This window comes from Heptranchias perlo, chromosome 7, assembly GCF_035084215.1.
Source record: "Heptranchias perlo isolate sHepPer1 chromosome 7, sHepPer1.hap1, whole genome shotgun sequence".
Classification (NCBI taxonomy): Eukaryota; Metazoa; Chordata; class Chondrichthyes; order Hexanchiformes; family Hexanchidae; genus Heptranchias; species Heptranchias perlo.
The window spans coordinates 43,832,351-43,856,375 of record NC_090331.1 but is presented as its reverse complement, the minus strand read 5'-3'; the positions used below and the strand labels follow the sequence as shown (position 1 = coordinate 43,856,375).

Here is a 24,025-nt window from a genome sequence, read left to right as displayed (position 1 = left end):
TCACAGACATAAAGTGGCCACACACCACAGTCCCAGTCAACGTCTAATAGAATTGAATGTGACTTGCCCTCAAAGCAGTATTCATTGTGTTCCATATTACAGCTACTCAATCCAGCTATTATGTATTATGGTCTGTATGTTCCACTTGTATAATGTATCTAGGCATCAGAATTGGGGCATTGTATCTGGTACTGCAGCTGGGAGAGGAGATGTTATGTGGAAACAATGCAGACTGAGCAGGGAACTTTGATACCAGAAGAATGAAGGGAAAGGTTAGAAGAATTTTAATTCTAACAACCTTCTGTAGAGGACTTGTAATGCCTTACTGGAAACATTGGTAGAAACAAAATTTGTAATATATTTTAAAAGGAAAGTGGATGAATAGTTGAAAATGAAAAATCTGAAGGGCATGAGGAAAAGGTGAAGTAATGGGACTAAGTAGATAGCTCTTTCAGAGAACCCAGTGGGTCAAATAGCTGCCTCCAGGCCTGTATGATTTTTATGATACCGTTTATGTATAGGGTACAATTTTGACCTTTTTCTGGAAATGTGGGGTTAAGTTAAGAAACACACATTAAAAATTGGGAGAACATTTAAAATAATGAACACATTAATGGAGAGAGTTTGAAAGCTGCAGGACAGAAGCAAGACACGGTGTAAAATTCAATTTTGAGGGCACAAAATAGGCAGTAATAGGTGGATTTTTGTTCGTGAGGAATAGGTAGGTTTTATTCCATTAATCCCTAAAAATGCACGCCTCAAAATATTTCTCCAATATAAAATTTTCCAGTTTGTGTTTCCATTTTTTTTTTGTCCCCTCACCAAATTTCTCACTTTCTCTTCTGATGGGATACAGTTCTTGGGAGCCAGGCAACCTCCAATACCTCATCCAAGTGGCCACTATTCACTTGAGCCTTGACAGTGCCTTTCAGCTGGCTATTCAACATCAAGGGCACAACTGAGCCCGATTTTGTCCTCGCCTGATATCGCCCCCACACAGACCACCAGCAGGAGTTGCTGGATAGTGATCCGGAACTGGAATTCTGGCCATTTGTTCTTTGATTTCCGAACCCAGAGCCATTGTTGCCAATTGCATCATCCCAACTGTGCTCCACTTGAGATCAGCTAACTCAGCACTGACTGGATCAACCTCAAGACCTTCCTGGTCTGTGTGGCTTAGATATTCACAAAGCTATCTTTTGGGTGCACCTAAATTCCATCTTTAGTTCCAAAATACTAGAAATTAACTCAACAGCCATTAGTTGAATTTTTGATCAGAAATCCCAAGGCAGCCCTCACTGATCTGTTATTAAATTAGTATTAGTAAATGCCTAATTGCTTTTGTGTGAAACATTGTCACATAGCTAGGAATTTAAACTTACATTTTAATAAACTTTTAACAAAATGTTTTTGAATAGTTAGTGTACAGCTGCTGGAACTGAGAACTAGGGGTAAATTTTAATGGCGAGCCTGAAGAGCGGAATTCCTGATGGGAAACCCGGAAGTACGGGTTTCCCAAACATCGTTACGATTTTGATGTAAGGGCGTCTTTCATCTTTTTTTCTGTAGGTCTCCCGCCTGACTAGCCAGCCAGATTAACAGGCTGGTTGTCAGTCGGACGGGAGAGCAGGCCAGGGAGCGGATGCCAGCAGGTAAGTCTTAGATCGGGCGGTGGGGGGGTGTCAGTCATCAGGGGCTCAGTCATGGGAGTCTGAGATCATTGGAGGGGGGGGTTCAGAGATCGTGCAGGGCGTTGGCCGATCGCGTGTTTGGGATCGTGGTAGGTAGACTTGTTGGGCCTGGTGGAAACACTCCTGCTCCTCCTGGCCCACAAACAGTGCAATAAAGGCACTGAACCGCTGAGCCGGGCCTTCTTGTCTCTTCTTACATGGCATGAAGCAGAAGGCCCGGGAATCCCAGTCCCCAGGAGTTAAAAATGACAAACCTATTAAAATGAAGGTCCTCAGCCTCCTTAAAAGATTTCATTGACCGACCCGCCTCCGCAGAGCGGGTTGGTCACCCACTTCTCGACCCGCCTCCGTCAAAACTGGAAGTGGTTGAGTTTGGGTCGGGTTTTATTTTTTGCAATTTTTATCTTCCCACCCGTTCATGGGTTTAAAATTTACCCCTGGTCTCTGTTGGTGATACTGATGAGTCTTTGAAAATATGGAAACTGTTTCTTTGGTTTATGGTCTACACTTGCAACATTATACTTATTTAGATATAAAAGTTCACTGCAGTGTCTGGTTGGGTCAAAAATAAAATACTAGAGTACTAGATGAGAGTTTTCATTAACCTGAATGCAACATTTAACCACATGAGGACCAACAAATATTTTAAATTGAAATCTTCCGTACACATCTATAAATAAATGTAATTTGTATATATAATTTCAGCAGAAACATTGGAGCAGATTTCTGTCTGGTGTAAGTCAAGTCTAAATGGTTACAAACTGTTGCTGATACCACCAGAATGGTAAAGTGCTAACAGCACAATTTTCTGGTGGGATCATTTGCATAGTTATTCATTGATCCGGCAGTAGATTTGGGCAGGTGTAGAAAGCACACTAGTGGTAGGAGTAGAAATTTGCAAGTAAATGAAATTTAAAGGGAAGTGTCACAATTGGGGAACATAAATTCTAAAAGCCTTTAGAAAGACTCAAAAGTCATTTCAATCCACTGGCAGCCTTTACCAAGGCTCAAGAAGTAGGGGATTAAGAAGTGATGAACACAAATGAAGGGGAAGGAACCCCATTTGCAAGCTTAAGGCTGCAGCCGACTGGTACTATCACTGGTTGTACACAGCTTCGCATCTAGCTTTCTGCTGCTCGAAACCTTGTTAAGCCAATTCCACGCGTTCATTACCAAATAGGGGTGACAGTGCCTACAAATATGGTTCCTGGCGTGTGGTGGGTGCTGGCTGATTATCACCCTGGCATGCCCCCTCTCATGCAGTATCATGTAAAATATGACATGCTGTAATTATGGTGCTTGTGAACAACGATCCAGTGTAATGGTTATTCAGACCTTCAACTGATTGTGTGTCATCTGGCCCACTGTTACAACGTATCTTCTAAGTTGGAGCGTCTGCGTGTGCTGATCTTCTTCCCAAGGTCTGATCTTTCTTGCCTGTAGATATAGTGCTATCGGGTGGGAACACAGCACCTGTCTTGCAGCCTGATTTATCTCTGGGATATCTGTGGTCCTTTTCCTCCAAACACTTCAGATAGGGGCACTCCCAGTGGAAAATCCATTATTGTCAGTAATTGTGTTGGGGGCAAAAAAAATTAAAACTATTGGCACACAGGATCGTGACAACCACAGTGCTCAAAAGAAGAAAAAAATGGTCAGAGATGGTGTCGAAACTGCTGACTTGATCTTGGCCCTTCAAAGTTACTTCCGTATGCTTCTCAACACCTAGCAACTCTGGACACTTATTTATATGGGTATTCTTCGGAAGCAGTGTAACGGCCAAAAAGGGATGCGGGAGAGGTAATAACACTGCTCCTGCATTATTAGCATATTTTAATGGTCCTTGTCTGCCAGAAATGTGCTTTATACTCAAAGGGCAAAGACCTGGTGTTAAAGTCCCTGACTCTTTTTCTGATCCCTAACACACACACATATAGCATTAAGAACAGGGAAATCACCCCTATTGTATAGAACTGCTAAGTACTACACTTGGGTGGGGAGGACTTACTTTTTGATACTTTATCTTATGCATTTTACTCTTACAGCTACAAATGAAATGATTATTACATTTTTTAAATGAACAAAAATGCATTCTGCATTAAAATTTGAGAAACTTATTTTGTTTTGAGCTGCCTGGTTTTTCTCTTCCTCAAAAATAAAAGTCTTGCACCTTCCCTTGATTTTTGACTGCTGTCCAAACTACTAACACTGAAATTGCTATGGAATCTTAATTGAATAATGACCTCCTTCATTGGTTAACTCTGCTTCAAGAAATGAGGCAAGAGTGGGAGAACAAGAATTGCTCTTCTATTAATGTGATTGGGTATTTTGAAGCATATCACAACAATGCACAATAATTGGGTTTGAAATTGTTAGAAAACTGAATGGAAGAATGGAAAGTGATTGATCATCAAAAGTGGTTCTGTCATCTTGGATATATTGCATTTAAAAGCGACTGTGCAGTGCAATAACAAGTCCTGGTTTTGACAGACACACAAAAGAACAGATTTCTTTGAGCTTGCTGAGACTAGACCTGTATAAGGAATAGGGTTTCCATCCTAAGCCCTCAATTAACTTTTATTTTTTCCCTCCTGGTATCAGTGGGCAGCGTATATACGTGCAGCAGTCAGAAAAGAGAAGGGTCTTCCAATCCTTGTGGAACTTCTGAGAATGGACAATGATCGGGTTGTTTGTTCAGTTGCTACTGCCTTGAGGAACATGGCCCTTGATGTACGAAACAAAGAACTTATAGGTATGTGACAGTTAAACAATAAATAATAGTCAAAAAGGCATAGTTTTTACACCTCCAGTGTATTTATAGATTTATTGTCTATTTAATGAACATTAAATTCTTAGTAAAAACAAACAATGCTGGAAATGCACAACAGGTCAGTCAGCATTTGTAAAGAGATTACTGTTTCAAGTACATACCCTTAATTGTTTTTATTAAATGATTCGTGTTAGTTTTAAAATCTCAGTGGGAGACAACCAAAATTATTAATAAAATAAAATAAATAGTACGTTTTTATTACTATTTACCTCCCAAGGTATTGTTCATGGACAACAAAAACTATATGCCTCTTCCTGGAATCTGTCTTTGCTTCTTTCCCACTCTTCAGTTCTTTTTGCATTGTTGACAAGAATATTTATCAAGGGCACCAGAAGAATCCTAACCCCTGCACCTTAACTCCTCGTCAAGGCACCATCTGGGGTTTACTGCCAGGTTATGTCCAGGAGTGTATGATGCTTAAATTTGGTTCACCAGTTCAGGTTATATTAGCATTTACCCTATCAACCTCCCATTGAGAGATGCCCAAGCTGCTGAGTGAATTAACCCCTTCTTGCCAGATCATCAAAGAAGCAGCAAGAAAACAAATCACAAACTGATTATTCATTAACCTCAATCATAATTGGCAACACTTGAACATTAAGACCTCAAATTTTCTCAATACGTTACACTGCAGTTGCACTTTTATTTTAAAAAAATGATTTTTTTTTCCTTTAAATTCTCCCACTGGTGGCCTGCAGAGGGAGTTGCACATGGGTTTTTTTGGGTCTGCTTATTTGTATTGACATTGGTGCAGTCATTGCTGTAAAGTAAGTGTAAAACTGATGTAAGCAGCTGAACTACCTAGAAACTTCTGTACAGCCTTTTAAAAAGACAGTTCAGCCTCCACTCTTGGGGAAAGGAACAGTGTTTGGCTCTTTCACTTTCAAATAACTTTACTGCATGTCTTATCCATATTTTTATTACACTTCTACAGAATAATGACCATAGAACTACCACCTGTGCCCAGAGGGCAGCAGGGAAAGGCCCCATCCAGAAGAACACAAAACTTTACTGGTGCAGATCTTCAAACTCTTCTGAAGGAGATTGAAGGTGGGAGGCACAATCTCCTGAGTGTGATTGCCACCAAGCCTGCCGAGAATGTAACTTGTGGCACTAGCACTGAGTGCTAACTCCCTCACCCAGAGGATGGCAGAACAGTGCTGCAAAAAGTTCAATGATCTCACCAGGTCTGGCAAAGTAACACTGGGCACTCTCCTTTTCTTCCTTGCACAACCTGGGCACCTGCGCATTAATCATCCTCTTAAAGAACAATTGCACAACTAACCCCTGACATCTTGATGCTTTTAACCATCTTCAACAGAGTCTGTAAATGCGGTTTCTTAACAAGGTTAACAACGTTCAGCAAAAAGCCTATAAACGTGCTTTTCTCACATATCCCATCTGTTGAGCCTAAGGGATGTCCCCCTTAGGCTCACATGTCCACTCCAACCTTAGGTCACGGCTTGGCAGTGCAATAACTCCTTTTTAAATGGCTTCTTGTACATTGAAGATATTACACAAAGCATTACATTCCCACCATTTATGCTTTCCTAGCTGTCCTATATTAAGTGACGCTCTGATATGACCATCTGGTCAAGTATAGTTTTAAGACTCTGACAGTGGCAGAATCGGATGTCCAAACTGTGTATAATTGCCTTCTTGGCTTCCTTCATAAACCGCTTTCCATCTGAATTTCTGTAGCGTTACGAACGTTCACTGGGATCAGGACCAAGCTTGCAATGACGGTAAGCAAAGTCCGATTAACGACCTCTACCCTTGTCTTGCTTGTCCCGATTTCCATCATTCAACACTAACAGTACAGTTAGGGGAGTGGTGTGAGTGAATGGTTTATATGTTTAAAAACACCTAATCTAAACATAAGTTTTTATATGTCAAAGGAACTAGTTCCTGACCCCTTGTCTTTTAATCAAAGCAGCCAATTCCAATTCTGGCTTTTCTGTGACAGTCTCTTAGTTAATCGTTTGAATCAACACACTATACCAATTAGAATTATGAGGACAATTATCTGGGCTATGACAAAACTCATTGATATTATTCTAGCCCATGGGTGCTGACCTATGTTGTAAACATCTCCCACCATGCATGATTCCCAAGAGTAGATAAGCCCTTTTTAATATCGGCCTTTGTTGTTTTCTTAAGCATTTCATTCTTTCAATATTAGGGTTTTTAAACTACAGAAGTAATCCAAGAAAATGGTTTCCTTTACTACTTCGTCTTAATCTCCAACAGCCCCTGGTTACCCGCATGGTCTTATGTAATGCTAACAAGATGAGGACCTTAGATATCTTTCTCAAGCCATTTGCTCTTTAGTCTAAGTTTCATTTGTAAGGAATTTTACAACACCAGGTTATAGTCCAACTGTTTTATTTGAAAATCACAAGCTTTCGGAGGCTTTCTCTTTCGTCAGGTGAGCGAGTGTGGGATTCCATGGAAGGTTACCGCATTTATAGTCAGAGAACAATACCTGGTGATTACAGATAATCACCAGGTATTGTTCTCTGACTATAAATGCGGTAACCTTCCTTGGAATCCCACACTCGCTCACCTGACGAAGGAGAAAGCCTCCGAAAGCTTGTGATTTTCAAATAAAACAGTTGGACTATAACCTGGTGTTGTAAGATTCCTTACATTTGTCAACCCCAGTCCATCACTGGCATCTCCACATCATAAGTTTCATTTGGTCAATGTTATACATCATGATGCAGACCAAAGAAAATCATAATACATTACACAGAAACAGTGTGATGGTACATTCTCCAGCTGTCCTTTACCATTATCTATCTTGTGGATAATTCTTGCAAAGTATTATTTCTCCCTTGTCCTCAGTTGTCCCAATTTCATTAACTCAAAGGCAACCAGCCCTGAATTTTGGAAATCCAAATTCTATGTCCCTCTTTACTTTAATTAATCGGTTTCTCAATGGAGCATGTGTCAGTGCCTTGATTAAAGGGTTATCTCACTCTCCTGCGCTGCATTAACCACTTCATATCGTGCCGTTAAGTAACTGAGCATGTCTGAGATCCGTTCTTCAGTGCATCTTCATTGTGCATTTCCATATGCTAGTTGCCTCACATTTGCACACCCACACCAGTATCCCAAGATTATGCCATACTTGACATGCAATACAAGCCATTCCTGGGCTTTCAGGTTATCTTATCAAAAGATCGGTCCCGATGTCTGGATGATGGCTAGACAATCAAGTGCATTTTCTTGTTCAGTTTAGGCAAGGACACAAACATTTCTAAGAGAAAGCTATCAATTAACTACTCTCTCCAACACTATCCTGACTTTCACTGGAATGCACAGAGAAATACCAATAGATTAAGTGGGCAAGACTGTGGAAAATGGATTTCAATGTAGGCAAGTGAGGTCATTCATTTTGGACCTAAGAAGGATAGATCAGAGTACTTTTCTAAATGGTGAAAAGTTTGAAACAGTCGAGGGCCAAAGAGACTTAGGGGTCCATCTACATAGGTCATTAAAATGTCCTGGACAAGTACAGAAAGTAATCAAAAAGGCTAATGGAATGCTGGCCTTTATATCTTGAGGACTAGAGTACAAGGGGGTAGAAGTTATGCTTCAGCTATACAGTACCCTCGTTAGACCACACTCTGAATACTGTATTCAGCTCTGGACACCGCACCTTAGGGGAGGATATGTTGGCCTTGGAGGGAGTGCAGTGTAGATTTACGAGAATGATACCTGGTCTCCAAGGGTTAAATTACGAGGGGAGATTACTCAAACTAGGGTTGTATTCCCTGGAATTTAGAAGATTTAAGGGATGATTTGATCGAACTTTTCAAGATATTAAGGGGAACTGATAAGGTAGTTAGAGAGAAACTATTTCTACTGATTGGATAGTCTTGGATGAGGGGAAATATCCTAAAAATTAGAGCCAGGAGTGAAGTTAGGAAACACTTCTACACACAAAGGGTGGTAAAGTTTGGAACTCTCTTCTGCAAACAGCAGTTGATGCTAGCTAAGTTATTAACTTTAAATCTGAGATTGATAGATTTTTGTTAACCAAAGGTATTAAGGGCTATGGGGCTAAGGTGGATATATGAAATTAGGTCACAGATCAGCAGTGATCTCCTTGAATGGTGGAACAAGCTCAAGGGGCTAAATGACCGATTCCTGTTCCTATGTTCCTACTCGTGGGTGCACTCTCACATCTTTCAATCACCTAGGTCAATGATCCTAGGCCCCTTTTGGTGGTGTACTTTTCCTGCTTCTGTCAATCACTTCCTCATACCATTTTACACATCCCATTAATTACCATTTCAACTCAATCATGAGCCCTGGAGGAACTTCACTGTCCATTGTAATATTATCATTAACCCTTAAAACATATACTAAACATTCCCAGCTTGGTCCAAATTATTAACACATTTTTGTTTATTTTACTTAACCTCTTCTTGGACCTTTTTTATTTCCCAAAATATCCCATTATATTGTACTTGAACCCATTTTGTCATTTCAAAATGATCCCAATACCAGACAGCAGTACTGTTGGACTGACGGTACTTGTCAATATTCAATTTTATTTCCCCAAAAACTATCTTCCTTGATGCACTGCATTGGGCAGGAACCACTTAGACTGGACTTTTGTTTTAAAGTAAAATTTGATTATCCCCTTAAACTTCAAGTAAATTTTCCATTCTCGAGCACTTGAACAGCAGCTCATATCAAATTTATCATATCAACTCCAATTTCAGAAAAAGATTATGCCCAGGTTTAGTGCATTGAAGCGCTTGTAATTACTTTGGCGGTATCTCCCATATCTCCCCCCCCGCCCCCCCCCCCCCCCCAACGACGGCACTCTGTCTCGGAAGATAACAAATGACCTTGAATGGGTTAAAGCCGAGCCTTGAAGAGGCATAGTCTTAGTCCAAATCGATACCATGCTATGGCATTTGATGTCTGCAGATAAGGTCTTAAATTCTTACCGCCACTGTATCTCCGCCTGCAACAACACTTTTCCAGCAAAGGTTGCTCCGTAACTCTGAAGCCACTTTAATGTCAAAGAACTACTCTCTCTAATCCTGCACCTTCAACATTCATGCAGTCTCAAACCATAAAGAAAAAGAAAAACAGAAAATCCATTGTGGCTCTTCGAGAGCCCAAGGGATTAATTTGTCAATTCATGATTTCCTTCAGTCACTGTGGGAAATATTCACTCAAATTAAGCAACTTAACATACATTGACATAATTAAATTTTTACATTCAGCTGTGCAAAGGTTGTTGCTTGGTGAATTAAAAACAGCTGTCCTTGGAAGGGGTTAACTTTGCAAAAAAAAACGACGACAGAGCCAGATATCGCCAGACTCGCGCAGCTTTCACGTAAATTTTTTTTTAAAACTTTGCCGAATGAAGTACAATTAAATTCTGGATAATTTTAAACACATTCTTGTCATTGAAGACAGCATTTCAGTTCGTTCATCTCATTTTAAGTGTGGGTTGTATCTGGCCACCTTATCTACAAATGTTTCAGATTAAGCTCCAATTGTTGTTAAAGACTTTATTTAAGAGGTGTCCAAAATTTATTAACTGAGGTAGTTAGTAGTCCAACCAGAAGATTTTTCCAGATTGTTGTCATAGATATAGCAGGAGATCCTTTAATCATTATTATGTTTGTTGATGTTCTTAACAATCTTTAACAAAGTCTGTAAATGCAGTTTCTTAACAAGGTTGACATTGTTCAGCAGAAAGCGTGTAAATTTGCTGCTATCACAGCTTGAAGCCTGTACAATGGCTGCACACCAATAACTGGCATGCACAACCCGAAAACCCCGTCCTCCACTTCAATGTCTCATACCCCCACATCTCTTACTTCACCCCTCCCATGCCACTTGGCACACACTCTTCAAGTGCTATCCTTATCCTCATTTACATTAACTACCAATTTGTCCTTCAAGATAATGTCCACCAGAGGGGGCATCCCCATCACCCCTTGGAGAAGGCCATGGAGCTAGTGGAACTCACTCAGCTCTTGCCTTTAGGGATGCTGAGGTCAACGGAACCTTGCCAACACCAGGTTAGCGATTGAGCACTACACTGGCATCCCAGTGAAGCACCATAGACAGAACCGTATACCCCCTTTCAATGTCTCCTTAATCCCAAGGCAATAATGCTCTCTCATTCTTAACTTCTACACTCCTTTCCTGCAGATCCACCAGAGTAACAGGGCAGAGGAGGATGAAGAGAAGGAGCTGGGGAGATATTTCTTCCTCATCGAATTTGACAATGACTATAATGAGGAAGAAGAGTATGAGAACTGGTTCATCTGCCCCAACGTCCTCTGCCCCAGTCTCTGCTAACTCACAACCTGTAGCACTTGCTTCCTCTTGCATTTGACCGAGTGTGGCACCAAGGAGCCCTAGTAAAATTGAAGTCAATGGGAATTAGGGGGAAAACACTCCAGTGGCTGGAGTCATACCTCGCACAAAGGAAGATGGTAGTGGTTGTTGGAGGCCAATCATCTCAGCCCCAGGGCATTGCTGCAGGAGTTCCTCAGGGCAGTGTCCTAGGCCCAACCATCTTCAGCTGCTTCATCAATGACCTTCCCTCCATCATAAGGTCAGAAATGGGGAATGTGCAATCATCAGCGAACAATGTTCAGTTCCATTCGCAACCCCTCAGATAATGAAGCAGTCCGAGCCCGCATGCAGCAAGGCCTGGACAACATCCAGGTTTGGGCTCATAAGTGACAAGTAACATTGGCGCCAGGCAATGGCCATCTCCAATAAGAGAGGGCCTAACCACCTCCCTTTGACATTCAACGGCATTACCATCACCAAATCCCCCACCATCAACATCCTGGGGGTCACCATTGACCAGAAACTTAACTGGACCAGCCACATAAATACTGTGGCTACAAGAGCAGGTCAGAGGCTGGGTATTCTGCGGCGAGTGACTCACCTCCTGACTCCCCAAAGCCTTTCCACCATCTACAAGGCACAAGTCAGGAGTGTGATGGAATACTCTCCACTTGCCTGGATGAGTGCAGCTCCAACAACTCAAGAAGCTCGACACCATCCAGGACAAAGCAGCCCGCTTGATTGGCACCCCATCCACCACCCTAAACATTCACTCCCTTCACCACCGGCGCACTGTGGCTGCAGTGTGTACCATCCACAGGATGCACTGCAGCAATTCGCCAAGGCTTCTTCGACAGCACCTCCCAAACCCGCGACCTCTACCATCTAGAAGGACAAGAGCAGCAGGCGCATGGGAACACCACCACCTGCACGTTCCCCCTCCAAGTCACACACCATCCTGACTTGGAAATATATCGCCGTTCCTTCATCGTCGCTGGTCAAAATCCTGGAACTCCCTTCCTAACAGCACTGTGGGAGAACCTTCACCACAGTGACTGCAGCGGTTCAAGAAGTCAGCTCACCACCACCTTTTCGAGGGCAGTTAGGGATGGGCAATAAATGCTGGCCTTGCCAGCGACGCCCACATTCCATGAACGAATTTTTTTTAAATTCCAAGACACCTGCTTGGACTCTTTCACCCAGGCGGAATTAGATACTGGTAGTGAGGATGTAGTGCTGAGTGATTCACGGAGGGGGAGCCGGAAGATTGGAAAATGAGTGAGAATGTGCCACCTTCCCAGCGGAGGCAGAGAAGAAGGCTGCCATGGCTTTTGAGCCGTGGGAACCAGAACCTACGGGTACTAGTCTAAAAGAAGGATGTTGAACATTTCATCTGTGTAGGCTCCGATGTCAATCTCTGAGGATTTGTGGCAACTGACAGGTGTGATCCTCAAGCCCACAGTCTGTTTTTTGTGGAGGTGGAGGCACCGACTGGTCCCTAGCTACTTCATGGCTGGGGATCAGCTGAAGATTGCAATGAATCTGCCATTCGCTCCATTGGTACCTGCAAGGAAGAGAAAGCTTCCATCATGTTGCTGCTTAAGCAGCCAGGGACCAATCGGTGCCTCCACCTCCACTGAAGGCATTAGAGGACAGATTGGGGTGCAATATGCATTGCGGCTTCCAGACTGTAGCAACCACTGTGTTTTGAGAGCTGCCATTAGATCAGGCATGCCACTGATCGTTGTGGCTACAGGTCCAGAGCCCAGTCGAATGACCTCTGTCTGATACTGCCATCTCTGAGGACAGCAATGCATGCCATGGCTGTGGCCTTCCCCCCTCCGATCACCACATGAGGCGAGACCAGCCTCCACAGATGCAGCCTGCAGCACTTCCCTGCCAGGAGCAAACTGCCATGCAACGAGGGCTGCCTCAGACCCATCAGTGTTTTGTGGAGCATGAGGCAGCCAACCCCGGATCCTGGCCTCGTGGCATTTAGAAGAAGCATGAGAATAGGATTTTTTTTTTAAAAAGGCATATGAAGGCACCTAGGGGCAGCACAATGCTAGGAAGAAGTAGATTGATTGTGTGCACTTTGGAATTCACTGTAATAAAATAAAACGTGTACTGATATGGTGCTTTGTTATTGAGGGTGGTTAGAGTCATACAGGAAAAGGTGCGCTATGTGGTACTGATGTCTTTATTCAAGTGATGGTAATTGGCATGGTCTTGTGGGGCAAAGAGGGCTGATGTATTGTCGTGTGGTGTGATGTGTAGTCTTTTGAGGGGCGTCCCTTTATTTAAGGGGAAAGGTTGTGGTGTTGAAGGTAAACTTTGTTCCACAGAAGGGAAGACTTCACTGATATCCTGCTGTGATGCCAATTGCAGTGAATGCTACCCGTGTCTCCTTTGCTCCATCCAGTGATCCTCCCCCTCCTCCTCCATGATAATAGAATACAATATGCCCACAGGGAATGCCATGCCTCCTCCTAAGAATGCCATCGAACCCCTGACTGTGGGTAGGGGGGTGGTGGGTACTGAAACCTGCCATTGGTTTGATCCTACGAGGGGGAAAAGTCCTGGAGTGTGTAGGCAGAATGGCAAAAAAAGAGCCATAAAACGGGTTTCTCAAATCTATATTCAAAATCTCCAGACTCTCCTGTGTCAGGAACTCTTCACTTCTGCCTGTGTCAGCTGATCCTAGCAGCTGCGACACGTCATAGGAACAGGAGTAGGCCATTCAGCCCCTTCTGCCTGCTCCGCCATTTGATAAGATCATGGCTGATCTGTGATCCAGCTCCATATACCTGCCTTTGGCCCATATCCCTTAATACCTTTGGTTGCCAAAAAGCTATCTCCGATTTAAATTTAGCAATTGAGCTAGTATCAATTGCTGTTTGCGGAAGAGAGTTCCAAACTTCTACCACTGTGTAGAAATGTTTTCTAATCTCACTCCTGAAAGGTCTGGCTCTAATTTTTAGACTGTGCCCCCTACTCCTAGATCCCCAACCAGCGGAAATAGTTTCTCTCTATCCACCCTATCTGTTCCCCTTAATATCTTATAAACTTCGATCAGATCACCCCTTAACCTTCGAAACTCTAGAGAATACAACCCCAATTTGTGTAATCTCTCCTCGTAACTTAACCCTTGAAGTCCGAGTATCATTCTAGTAAACCTACGCTGCACTCACTCCAAGGCCAATATGTCCTTCCGAAGGTGCAGTGCCCAGAACTGCTCACGGTACTCCGGGTGCGGTCTAACCAGGGTTTTGTGTAGCTGCAGCATAACTTCTGCCCCCTTATACTCTAGTCCTCTCGATATAAAGGCCAGCATTCCATTAGCCTTATTGATTATTTTCTGCACCTGTTCAAGACACTTCAATGATCTATGTACCTGAACCCCTAAGTCCCTTTGGACATCCACTGTTTTTAACTTTTTACCATTTAGAAAGTACCCTGTCCTATCCTTTTTTGATCCAAAGTGGATGACCTCACATTTGTCTACATTGAATTCCATTTGTCACAGTTTTGCCATTCACCTAATCTATCAATATCACTTTGTAATTTTATGTTTTCATCTACACTGCTTACAATGCCACCAATCTTTGTGTCATCGGCAAACTTAGATATGAGACGTTCTGTGCCTTCATCTAAGTTGTTAATAAATATTGTGAATAATTGAGGCCCCAAGACAGATCCCTGCGGGACTCCACTAGTCACATCCTGCCAATGTGAGTACTTACCCATTATCCCTACTCTCTCGCCTTTCGCTCAGCCAATTTCCTAACAAAGTCCGTACTTTTCCCTCGATTCCAGGGGCTTCTATCTTATCTAACAGTCTCTTATGTGGGACCTTATCAAATGCCTTCTGGAAGTCCATATAAATAACATCCATTGACATTCCCCTGTCCACTACTTCAAAAAATTCAATCAGATTTGTCAGGCACGACCTACCTTTCACAAATCCATGCTGGCTCTCTCTGATTAACTGAAAATTCTCGGTGTTCAGTCACCTTTATCCTTAATTATAGACTCCAGCATTTCCCCACAACAGATGTTAGGCTAACTGGTCTATAATTCCCCAGTTTCTCTCTCCTTTTTTAAAAAGCGGAGTGACATGTGGAGTTTTCCAATCCAGAGCGACAGTTCCTGAATCTAGAGAACTTTGAAAGATTATAGTTAGGGCATCCGCAATGTGGTCACCTACTTCCTTTAAAACCCTGGGATGGAAACCATCTGGTCCTGGGGATTTGTCACTCTTCAGTGCTATTATTTTCTTCATTACTGTTGCTTTACTTATGTTAATTTTATCGAGTCCCTGTCCCCGATTCAATATTAGTTTTCTTGGGATTTCTGGCATGCTATCCTCTCTGCTGTAAATACTGACGCAAAGTAATTGTTCAACATGTCCGCCATTTCCCCATTGTCAATGACAATATCCCCACTTTCAGTTTTTAAGGGGCCAACACTGCTCCTGACCACCCTCTTTTTCCTAATATAACTATAAAAGTTCTTCATATTGGTTTTTGATATCCCTTGCAAGTTTCTTTTCATACTCTCTTTTTGTAGCTCTTACTATCTATTTTGTGACCCTTTGTTGATCCATTCACCAGGATCTGTGCCATTTTTTTGCATGCCCTTTCCTTATGTCTTATACTGTGCCTTACCTCTTTAGTTGTCCATGGCTGTTTTTTGGCAAGTAGAGTTCTTGCCCCTCGGGGGTATAAACCGGTTCTGTATCACGTTAAATGTTTCTTTAAACATTTCCCACTGATCATCAGTCGTTTTACCCATTAACAGATTTGCCCAGTTTACTGTGGACAGTCTCTGTCTCATCCCATTGAAGTCGGCCTTACCCACGTCTAGAGTCTTAGCAGCTGATTCACTTTTTTTCCTTTTCAAACACTACATTGAACTCATCATGTTATGATCGCTATTGGATAGATGTTCACGCTCAGTTAAGCTGTTAACTAAATCTGGTTCGTTACTCATAATTCTCAATCTAAGTTACCTGGAGTGCATTAGCGTGCAAACCCAAGAAACTTGGAGCTGCTGTGCCACTGGCTCTCAGGCTGTCGTATGCAAATGAGGCCAATGAGGATTCAGTGGGTGGATTGTGGGAAAGTTTAAAGTGTGAGGCAACTTGGGAAGCATTTTAAAGGAACACAAGTGGCAGAAACTACTTCCACCTGAACTTACCCACTTAAAAACATTTCCTAGATAGTTTTTGCACTGCTAATGCACTGAAAAGGAAGAAGAAATTCACCTGCAGATTATGCTAATAATTAGTAGATGGGGTTCATTGACAAAATGAATGAGAAGTTACAAAGGCAGTTTAGTTATGCCATAATAATTCAGCATTAACTGCTTGCTGATTATAAATTTGCATGGTTGAGCAAATCAAGTTTTTTTTAAAATATTTGTCCATAGAAAGGATTTGGGAATGAGTTATGTTTAGTGTTGTGTTTTAAAACGAAGTGAATCTACATAGTTTAAAAAGCCACGATCTGCAATGACTCGGTTTGAGATGGTAATGAGGCAGATATTGAAGAGGTTTCCACATGACTGGAAACGTTAAGCACTTTGTTAATCTCATCTCATGTGGCAGAAGTCTATCCAACTAGATCTGGGAAGGGAGCCAGACCTAATTAGGGAAAACTTGCTCATCTCAAGCCCAGAGCTGGTTAAGATGAGATTTGATTAACTTTTGCTCTGTATATTCACGCTGCCTGTAAGATAAAGCAGTGTAATGATTCGCATCAGACCTTCTCACTGAAATGTTTGCTGTCCACCTACTGAAGACTGGAGAAGCAGACTTGTGACAGACATGATACTCCGTTCCTATCACAAAGGGTTCCTGTTGTTGTATAATTGGATGTTGGGCAGTATGCAAAGTAAATCACTTGGATCGCTTACAGGACACCACTTTACCTGAGCGAATACCTAAGACAGGCCCAAAACTTGTAAAAAGCAAAATTCCTTGAGAGCCAGTGTTCCTCTGGGGTGAACTTTCACAAATTTTCAACAGAATAAGGGCAATTTTATGGTAAATTTAATCTTTACTTTTTTTATCATTTAAGTTGTGTTATATTCGAAGTTCTACTTTGTTGTATACATATTGACAATTGACTGTGGAAACAATGTGGCCACTGAAAGGAATCTGAAAAAATTGATTGGTTTGTTTTGTGGTAGTTGCTGGTTCCAGATTGGTAACTTTGAAAAGAAATTGAGTAATTTTATTGGTTGGTTTTGTATGGCTTGCTGCTTCCTAATTGAGGCAGTTTTCCTAGCTGTCTAGTGTTAATTGGATATTTGAGCAAATCAGCAGGGTTAACTGAACAAATAGGGGTTCCTAAAGCCAATTCTTAAAGCATAACAGTTAATTTATGGTGCTGTGGACACCCTGGCATAACATGCACGTTTAAGGTCTAATCCACACGAGATGCAAGACTTTCAATTATGTAAATTTTTCCTTTAATAAATCGTATTATAATCAAAGAAAAAAATGGTGACTGCCTCTCATACATACAGCTTTCTTCAGAGCACTGCACCTTTTTTGCAAGGTATTTCATTTTGGGAATTGTGAAGCTATATGTATTCCACTTGTGATTTCTGGGTGTCTGCCTTTCTTAAATGTTTTTCTGTGTACACACAAGTAATAGGACACCAAGAAAACCTATCAATGTTTCGATGTTTTTCTGGGTTGTCAAAAAGATCCTAAAAGAGTTAGTTTTAGTGTTGCCAGGCATTTTTGGCATGGACAACAGTTGCATTTCCTCTTCCTTTCTCTTGGGCAGGTGCTGTGACAGGTAACTGCAACAAACTTTAGGAGCTCACCATACTCTGTCAGAGCTGGGACATCTTGAAGGTGAAGGAGAAGGAAGATGTCCTTTTATTGAAAGTACTCCCCTTTGTGTTTATGAAAATTATACTCGATATTTCTTTAATGTTTTAAAAACATCAATTATATTGGCACAATGGAGGCCTCAAATATGATCAGCCTCTCTTTTGGGCTGCTCCAATAACCTCAACTTGAACTAAAGAGAAAGAGAGAAGAGTACCATGAACTGGAGAGTGAGAGGGGAGGAAAAAAAATCCAAATTACTGCGTCCACCATAAACAAATTAACAATCAGACGTTGCAACAGAGAGTAGTAAGAATTGTCCACAATAGCCCGCAATTTCTCTGACAGGAGAAGGATTTTCCCTTGTATAGTGGATAATTTTTGACACAATTATCCACTGTACAAGTGATAGTAATTGGGTACACCAGCAGTCTAAATTGCAACAAGCCTTTGCCCAATGTGGTGGTAGTACAACTACATGCAAAAGGCATATATTGAGAGGCAAGGGGCTGGGATTTAGGCTGTATCAGCTTCTTTGAAGCCATTGGTCTGCTTTTTGTTAGTTTTGCTGTTGACATGTATGTAACTGAAAGAAATCCACCTAGCACTGAAGAACATAATGATGGAAATACAATGAATATTGCGTAATTATATATTAAATTTTCTTTTCCTCCAGGCAAGTATGCAATGCGGGATCTTGTGCATCGTCTTCCAGGAGGTCCAACGCTGATCATGCTTTCTGACGACACTGTTGCTGCTGTTTGTTGTGCTTTACATGAGGTTACTATTAAGAACATGGAGAATGCCAAAGCATTAGCTGATGCTGGAGGAGTAGAGAAACTTGTAAACATTACAAAAGGGAAGGGAGAAAGGCAAGTATTCAAATGGGAAACAATTCTTACCATCAAGTGCTATATATTTTGTGTAATTCTCACTATTTATCTTGTGCATGCCATGGTTATATCTGGCAACTCTATGCTAGAAATTTAGGTATTTAGAATTTACAGACCAGAAACTGGTCTGTGCCATTGTTGATGCTCCACACGAGTCAAAATTAGGCACTGTTCTTGGGCTTTCATCCTTAATATATGATAGGCCTTTCTGTGGCCCGTGTGAATTTTTTTTTGTCCCCTCTTCAATTTCTGTTGGTCATAGTTGTGCACTACCCTGTCTGTTTATAATCTTTGGGATGGAGAACTCTTTTTTTGATGCATTTTTCTGCAGGAAGGTGCATGTAGTCATGACTGTCTCCATTGCCTTCTCTGGGATGGTGGTGCCAATTTCTAGAATGTGGCTCTTGTTAAGCACAAATGTCACAACAAGCAATAAAAGCTATTTTAGGACTGTCAACTGGCAGTCATCCTCAGAAAGGTGAAGGAACTCCAAGATATACATCATGCAAGGTTATAAAGGCTTTGCTACAATTTAAGAGCTAGCACTCTGGCATTAGTCAGGTAGGTTGCCAAAGATGAATCATACATAAATGCCCATTCAAGGCTTTCAATGGCATGAGATTAACGTGTGCTTCTCAAAATGAAATTGTCTAAAATGGTTTTGTTCCTTGCAGTCATTCAGCCAGCACACCAGGGGGACTGGCCTGGCAAAATAGCTATCAAGAAAAGCCACAAAAAATGTCTTGAATTTTGGATTGAATACTAATTGAGGTTTTCACAAATTGGGTGTGGTTGATTTGAGTACTTGCCTGAGGGATTGCATACCTATTTATGGATAGATGACTGACTGGTGAGAGCCAGGAAGGATTCAGAACTGTTCAGCAGGTAGTAACTGCTTTCAGAAATTGTTAAGGAACGTCTTAATATAAACCAGATTCCTGCCCATCCTAGATAGAACCATAAAAAAGATGCAGCACAGAAGGGGGCCATTTGGCCCATCGTGTTCGCGCTGGCTCGAAGAACAACCAGGTGCCCATTCTAATTCCACCTTCCAGCACTCGGTCCATAGCCCTGCAGCTTACAGCACTTTAGGTGCAGGTCCAGGTACTTTTTGAAAGAGTTGAGGGTCCCTGCCTCTACCACCAATTCGGGCAGTAAATTCCATACACCCACCACCCTCTGGGTAAAAAGGTTTTTCCTCATGTCCACTCTAATCCTTCCGCCAATCAGCTTAAATCTTTGTCCTCTAGTTCTTGAACTCTCCGCTAGGGGTAACAGGTACCCTGTCTATCTAGGCCCCTCATAATTGTATATACCTCAATCAAGTCTCCCCTCAGCCTCCTTTTCCAAGGAAAACAACCCCAGCCTATCCAATCTCTCCTCGTAGCTGCAATTTTCGAGCCCTGGCAACATTCTTGTAAATCTTCTCTGCACTTTCTCCAGAGCGATTACGTCCTTCCTGTAATGTGGTGACCAGAACTGCGCACAACACTCCAGCTGTGGCATTACCAGTGTTTTGTACAGTTCCATCATTACATCCCTGCTTTTGTATTCTATACCTCGGCTAATAATGGAGAGCATTCGGCATGTCTTCTTCACAACCTTATCTACCTGTACTGCTACCTTCAGGGACCTGTGCACATGCACTCCAAGGTCTCTCACTTCCTCTACCCCTCTCAATATATTCCCATTTACTGCGTATTCCCTTTTACTGTTTGCCCTCCCTAAGTGCATTACCTCACACTTCTCCGGGTTGAACTCCATTTGCCACTTTTCCGCCCACTCCACCAACCCATTGATATCTTCTTGGAGTCTACAGCTATCCTCTTCACTATCAACTATACGGCCAATTTTTGTGTAGTCTGCAAATTTGCCAATCATACCCCCTACATTCAAGTCCAAATCATTAATTTATACCACAAACAGCAAGGGACCCAACATGGAGCCCAGTGGCACACCACTGGAAATGGATTTCCATTCGCAAAGACATCCATCGTCTTTTACCCTTTGTTTCCTGTTACTGAGCGAATTTTGGATCCAATTCACCACATTTCCCTGTATCCCATGGGCTTTTACCTTTCTGACCAGTCTGCCATGTTGGGACCTTGTCAAATGGCTTACTAAAATCCATGTAGACAACATCCACTGCACTACCCTCATCAATCCTCCTTGTCACTTCCTCAAAGAATTCAAAGAATACAGGTCCAGTCTATCTGTCAGAGGAACATGTTCTACTTGGCAGATTGCAGGCTTGCACACACAATTTACCTGAGGTTAATGGAGCTGTTGGCTGCAGCCACTTGGTATGTGTAGTTCTTTGTGCAGTTCCTACAGCTAAACTTATTGCTGCAGTGGTCATGCAGTTTTTTTCCTTTTCAGCTGATAAATGGATAATGTATCCTCAATTGTGCAAGGCTCCACTGGCAGCAGCGTGGAGCCTAACTGGGAACATTTTGTGAAGAAAATTGGCAGCTAAAGGGAGGCTGTGCTATTGACCAATGCAAGCCTCATTTTAATGCAGATATTCGCATCAGGCACCACACTGAATTTCACTTTTCTCTAGTGATCTCTGCCCCTATATGCTCATCTCTCCAATATAAAATAACGCATGACTAATCTGCAAGTTTGGCCTGCTGAAATTGAATCCTTAAAGCTAGATTTCTGTAGGAAAAGTTGACTTTTTTTAAAAAATGTAAAAATTGTTCTCTGCATTAGTTTGTGTTGTTGCGGAGGGGCCTCTTTGAAATTAAGATTTGTTTTTTAATAGTTTCCTTGCTGCAATTGAACTTGCCAAGGACGATAATTCTTTTGTGGATTCCAGTAGCACTGCATGATTTAGATGAGTCCATGAAGGTTCACCACAAGATCTTGAGGCCCAGGTAGGGTGGTGGGGTTTGAGACCCCACCACCCTACCTGGGCCTGTCACAGGAAACCTGTATTCACTATGTAGTTACATAGAATCTACCACACAGAAACAAGCCATTCGGCCCAACTAGTCTGTGCCAGCATTTAAACTCCAAATGAGCTTCTTCCCACCCTGCCCCCATATCTCTCGATTCCATGTATGCATCAAACCTCCCCCTGAATGTCAATGCTATCTGCTTTAACCACTCCATGTGACAGCGAGTTCCACATTCTGACCGCTATATAAAGCAATTCCTCCGAAGTGGCTATTTTGTATTTATGCCCCCTTGCTCTGGACTCATCCCACAAGTGGAAACAGTTTCTCCATATCCACCCTATTAAACCCCTTCATAGTTTTAAAGATCTCTAGCAAGTATCTTAGTTTTCTCTCTTCCAGAGAAAAGAGCCCCAGCCTGCTTAATCTTTCCTTATTTCTGGTAACCTCTCAATTCTGGTAATCTCTCAATTCTGATAATATCTTTGTCTTTTGTGCAGTTTCTCCAGTACTTCAATATACTTTTTGTAGTATGGAGACCAGAACCATGCTCAGTTATCCAAGTGTGGCCTAACCAAGGTTCAATATAAATTTTATATTACCTACCTGCTTTTGTATTCTTTTCCCCTCAAAATAAACCCCAGTACACTGTTTTCACTCTTTATGGCCTTATCAACTTGTGTTGCTGCTTCTAATTTATGCATCTTTATTCACATCTCTTTGCTCTTTATCCCATCTGGTTTCTTGCCTTCCAAGGAATAAGAACCTATTCTAGATGTTCTGATAACTTTGAAGTACCAATCCTCTTTGGTCAAAAAGCACCGCAGAAAAGCAGATCAGTGGCAAAGGGTCACAATGAATTGAGACAAGTTTACATTCACAATTCTCTTTCTCTCTCCGCCCCCCCCCCACCACCACCACAGTTCCCATTCTTTTCAGGGCTGCAGGATATGTTGTCTGGACTCGGGACACTTAATGCATGATGAGGGATTTAACCCATTTCAATTGTTCAAATCTTACTTATAATCGTTTCAAGAGTGCAACAGGGACTTCCCCAATGGCTCGGTGAACGCGAGCCATACTGACCAGGGAAGTCCAATGTTCATCGATGGTCTGTACTGAGTTAACTGTTTTCAGCTGGGATGATGATAGGAACAGTGCAGTTGGTGTTGCCATCAGCATCTCTGGGTCATGGAGTTGAAAATTTGCCAGAATTCCTGCTCCTAATTGTTATGCATTACCCCTGCTGGAAATAACTGTTCATGGATGTCAGTTGTACAACTGTGATGTCCTCCATAGTCAAATAGTCTGACAACATTCACTGTCAAGATGTACATATGAATAATGGTCACTTGGGTGCAAGTATCAGATGACTGGTGCCCTTGGAACCATTCCACAGCAAGGAGTCAGCACCTTTAGGAGAGGAAGGGAAGGAAAAAATGTTGGGGTGGGGAGAAAAGAGTAATAGTACTGTTGACCGGAGGTCACCAGTTACGGTTACTGGCTTAGTACACAGAGGAGAAGAGTCAATTCTCTCAACTCTCAATTCACTTTATTCACGCTGTTAGATCATATACATATAGCTTATACGTCTGGTTCGATATAGGCATGCAGTTTACACCAGGTTATACAGTCTTATACCCAAACTAAGATCTAAACGCACACCCACTAGGTTTCTCTGACACTCCGAGTGGTCACAGAACATAAAGGATAATACCCGAAAAGGAGAGCTGATGCTGGCCTGGCGTTCCGTTCTCTCTCTCTCTCTCTCTCTCTCTCTCTCTCGCTACGTCCCTGACCAAGGGTCTTCCACTTCTGCGATGGTTGGTCTCCGGAGTCTTCGCTCTGGCTCCACGCCCTAGATCCTTCATTCTTATTCCGAATCTTATCTCTTCAAGCTGTGCTGTCTCTATATTTCGTTGGTTTAGGCTTCCTTGGTTACCCTGTGTCTTCTCTTCATTGGCTCTGTCCCAAAGACTTAGGTAGCATTACCTCATTACTCCTTTTCTAAATAAGGACTTGTCTTATCACATTTCCTTTGTCTTTCACAAAACTTGGTTAATTCAAACCGGTTCCAGGCAGCTGAGGCCAGGACTGAGCTCAGGTTACTTTAGTTCAAAAGTCGTTCCTGCCTGTGTGTATCAGTAGCTGACGTCTCAGGTTACCTTCTGCAGCCTCTGGCCAACAGTACCCAAGAGTGGATTGACTCTTGTGAAATCTTGGTTGCTGATTTGGCATGGAAGATGTATGAAGGATTTTGATAAAGTACATAGGGAAAAAATATTTCCAATGGTCAGTGAATTGGTAGCTAAAGGTCATAAATTTAAGATAGTCACCAAAAGAATGAACGAAAAGGTTAGCAGAAATTGTTTTATGCAGAGGGCTGTTAAGAGGTTGTGAAATGGCCTACCAGAAACAGTGGTGGAAGCAGAATTCATAATTTTAAAAGGGAAGTGGATTGATATTTGAAAAAGAAAAATTTAAAAGACTATGGGGAATGGTCAGAGGAAAGGAATTAAGTGGGTAGC

General features: G+C 42.1%; 1 protein-coding gene across 1 annotated transcript in view; it reads left to right on the top strand.

Moving 5' to 3' along the window:
• pkp4 (plakophilin 4) overlaps positions 1-24,025 on the top strand; it is a 144,717-nt gene that overhangs the window by 101,175 nt on the left and 19,517 nt on the right. Inside the window, exons 16-17 of the mRNA XM_067987424.1 lie at positions 4,293-4,443; positions 18,381-18,576. Of these exons, the coding sequence (XP_067843525.1) occupies positions 4,293-4,443; positions 18,381-18,576 (347 nt within the window). The remainder of the gene's footprint in view (positions 1-4,292; positions 4,444-18,380; positions 18,577-24,025) is intronic.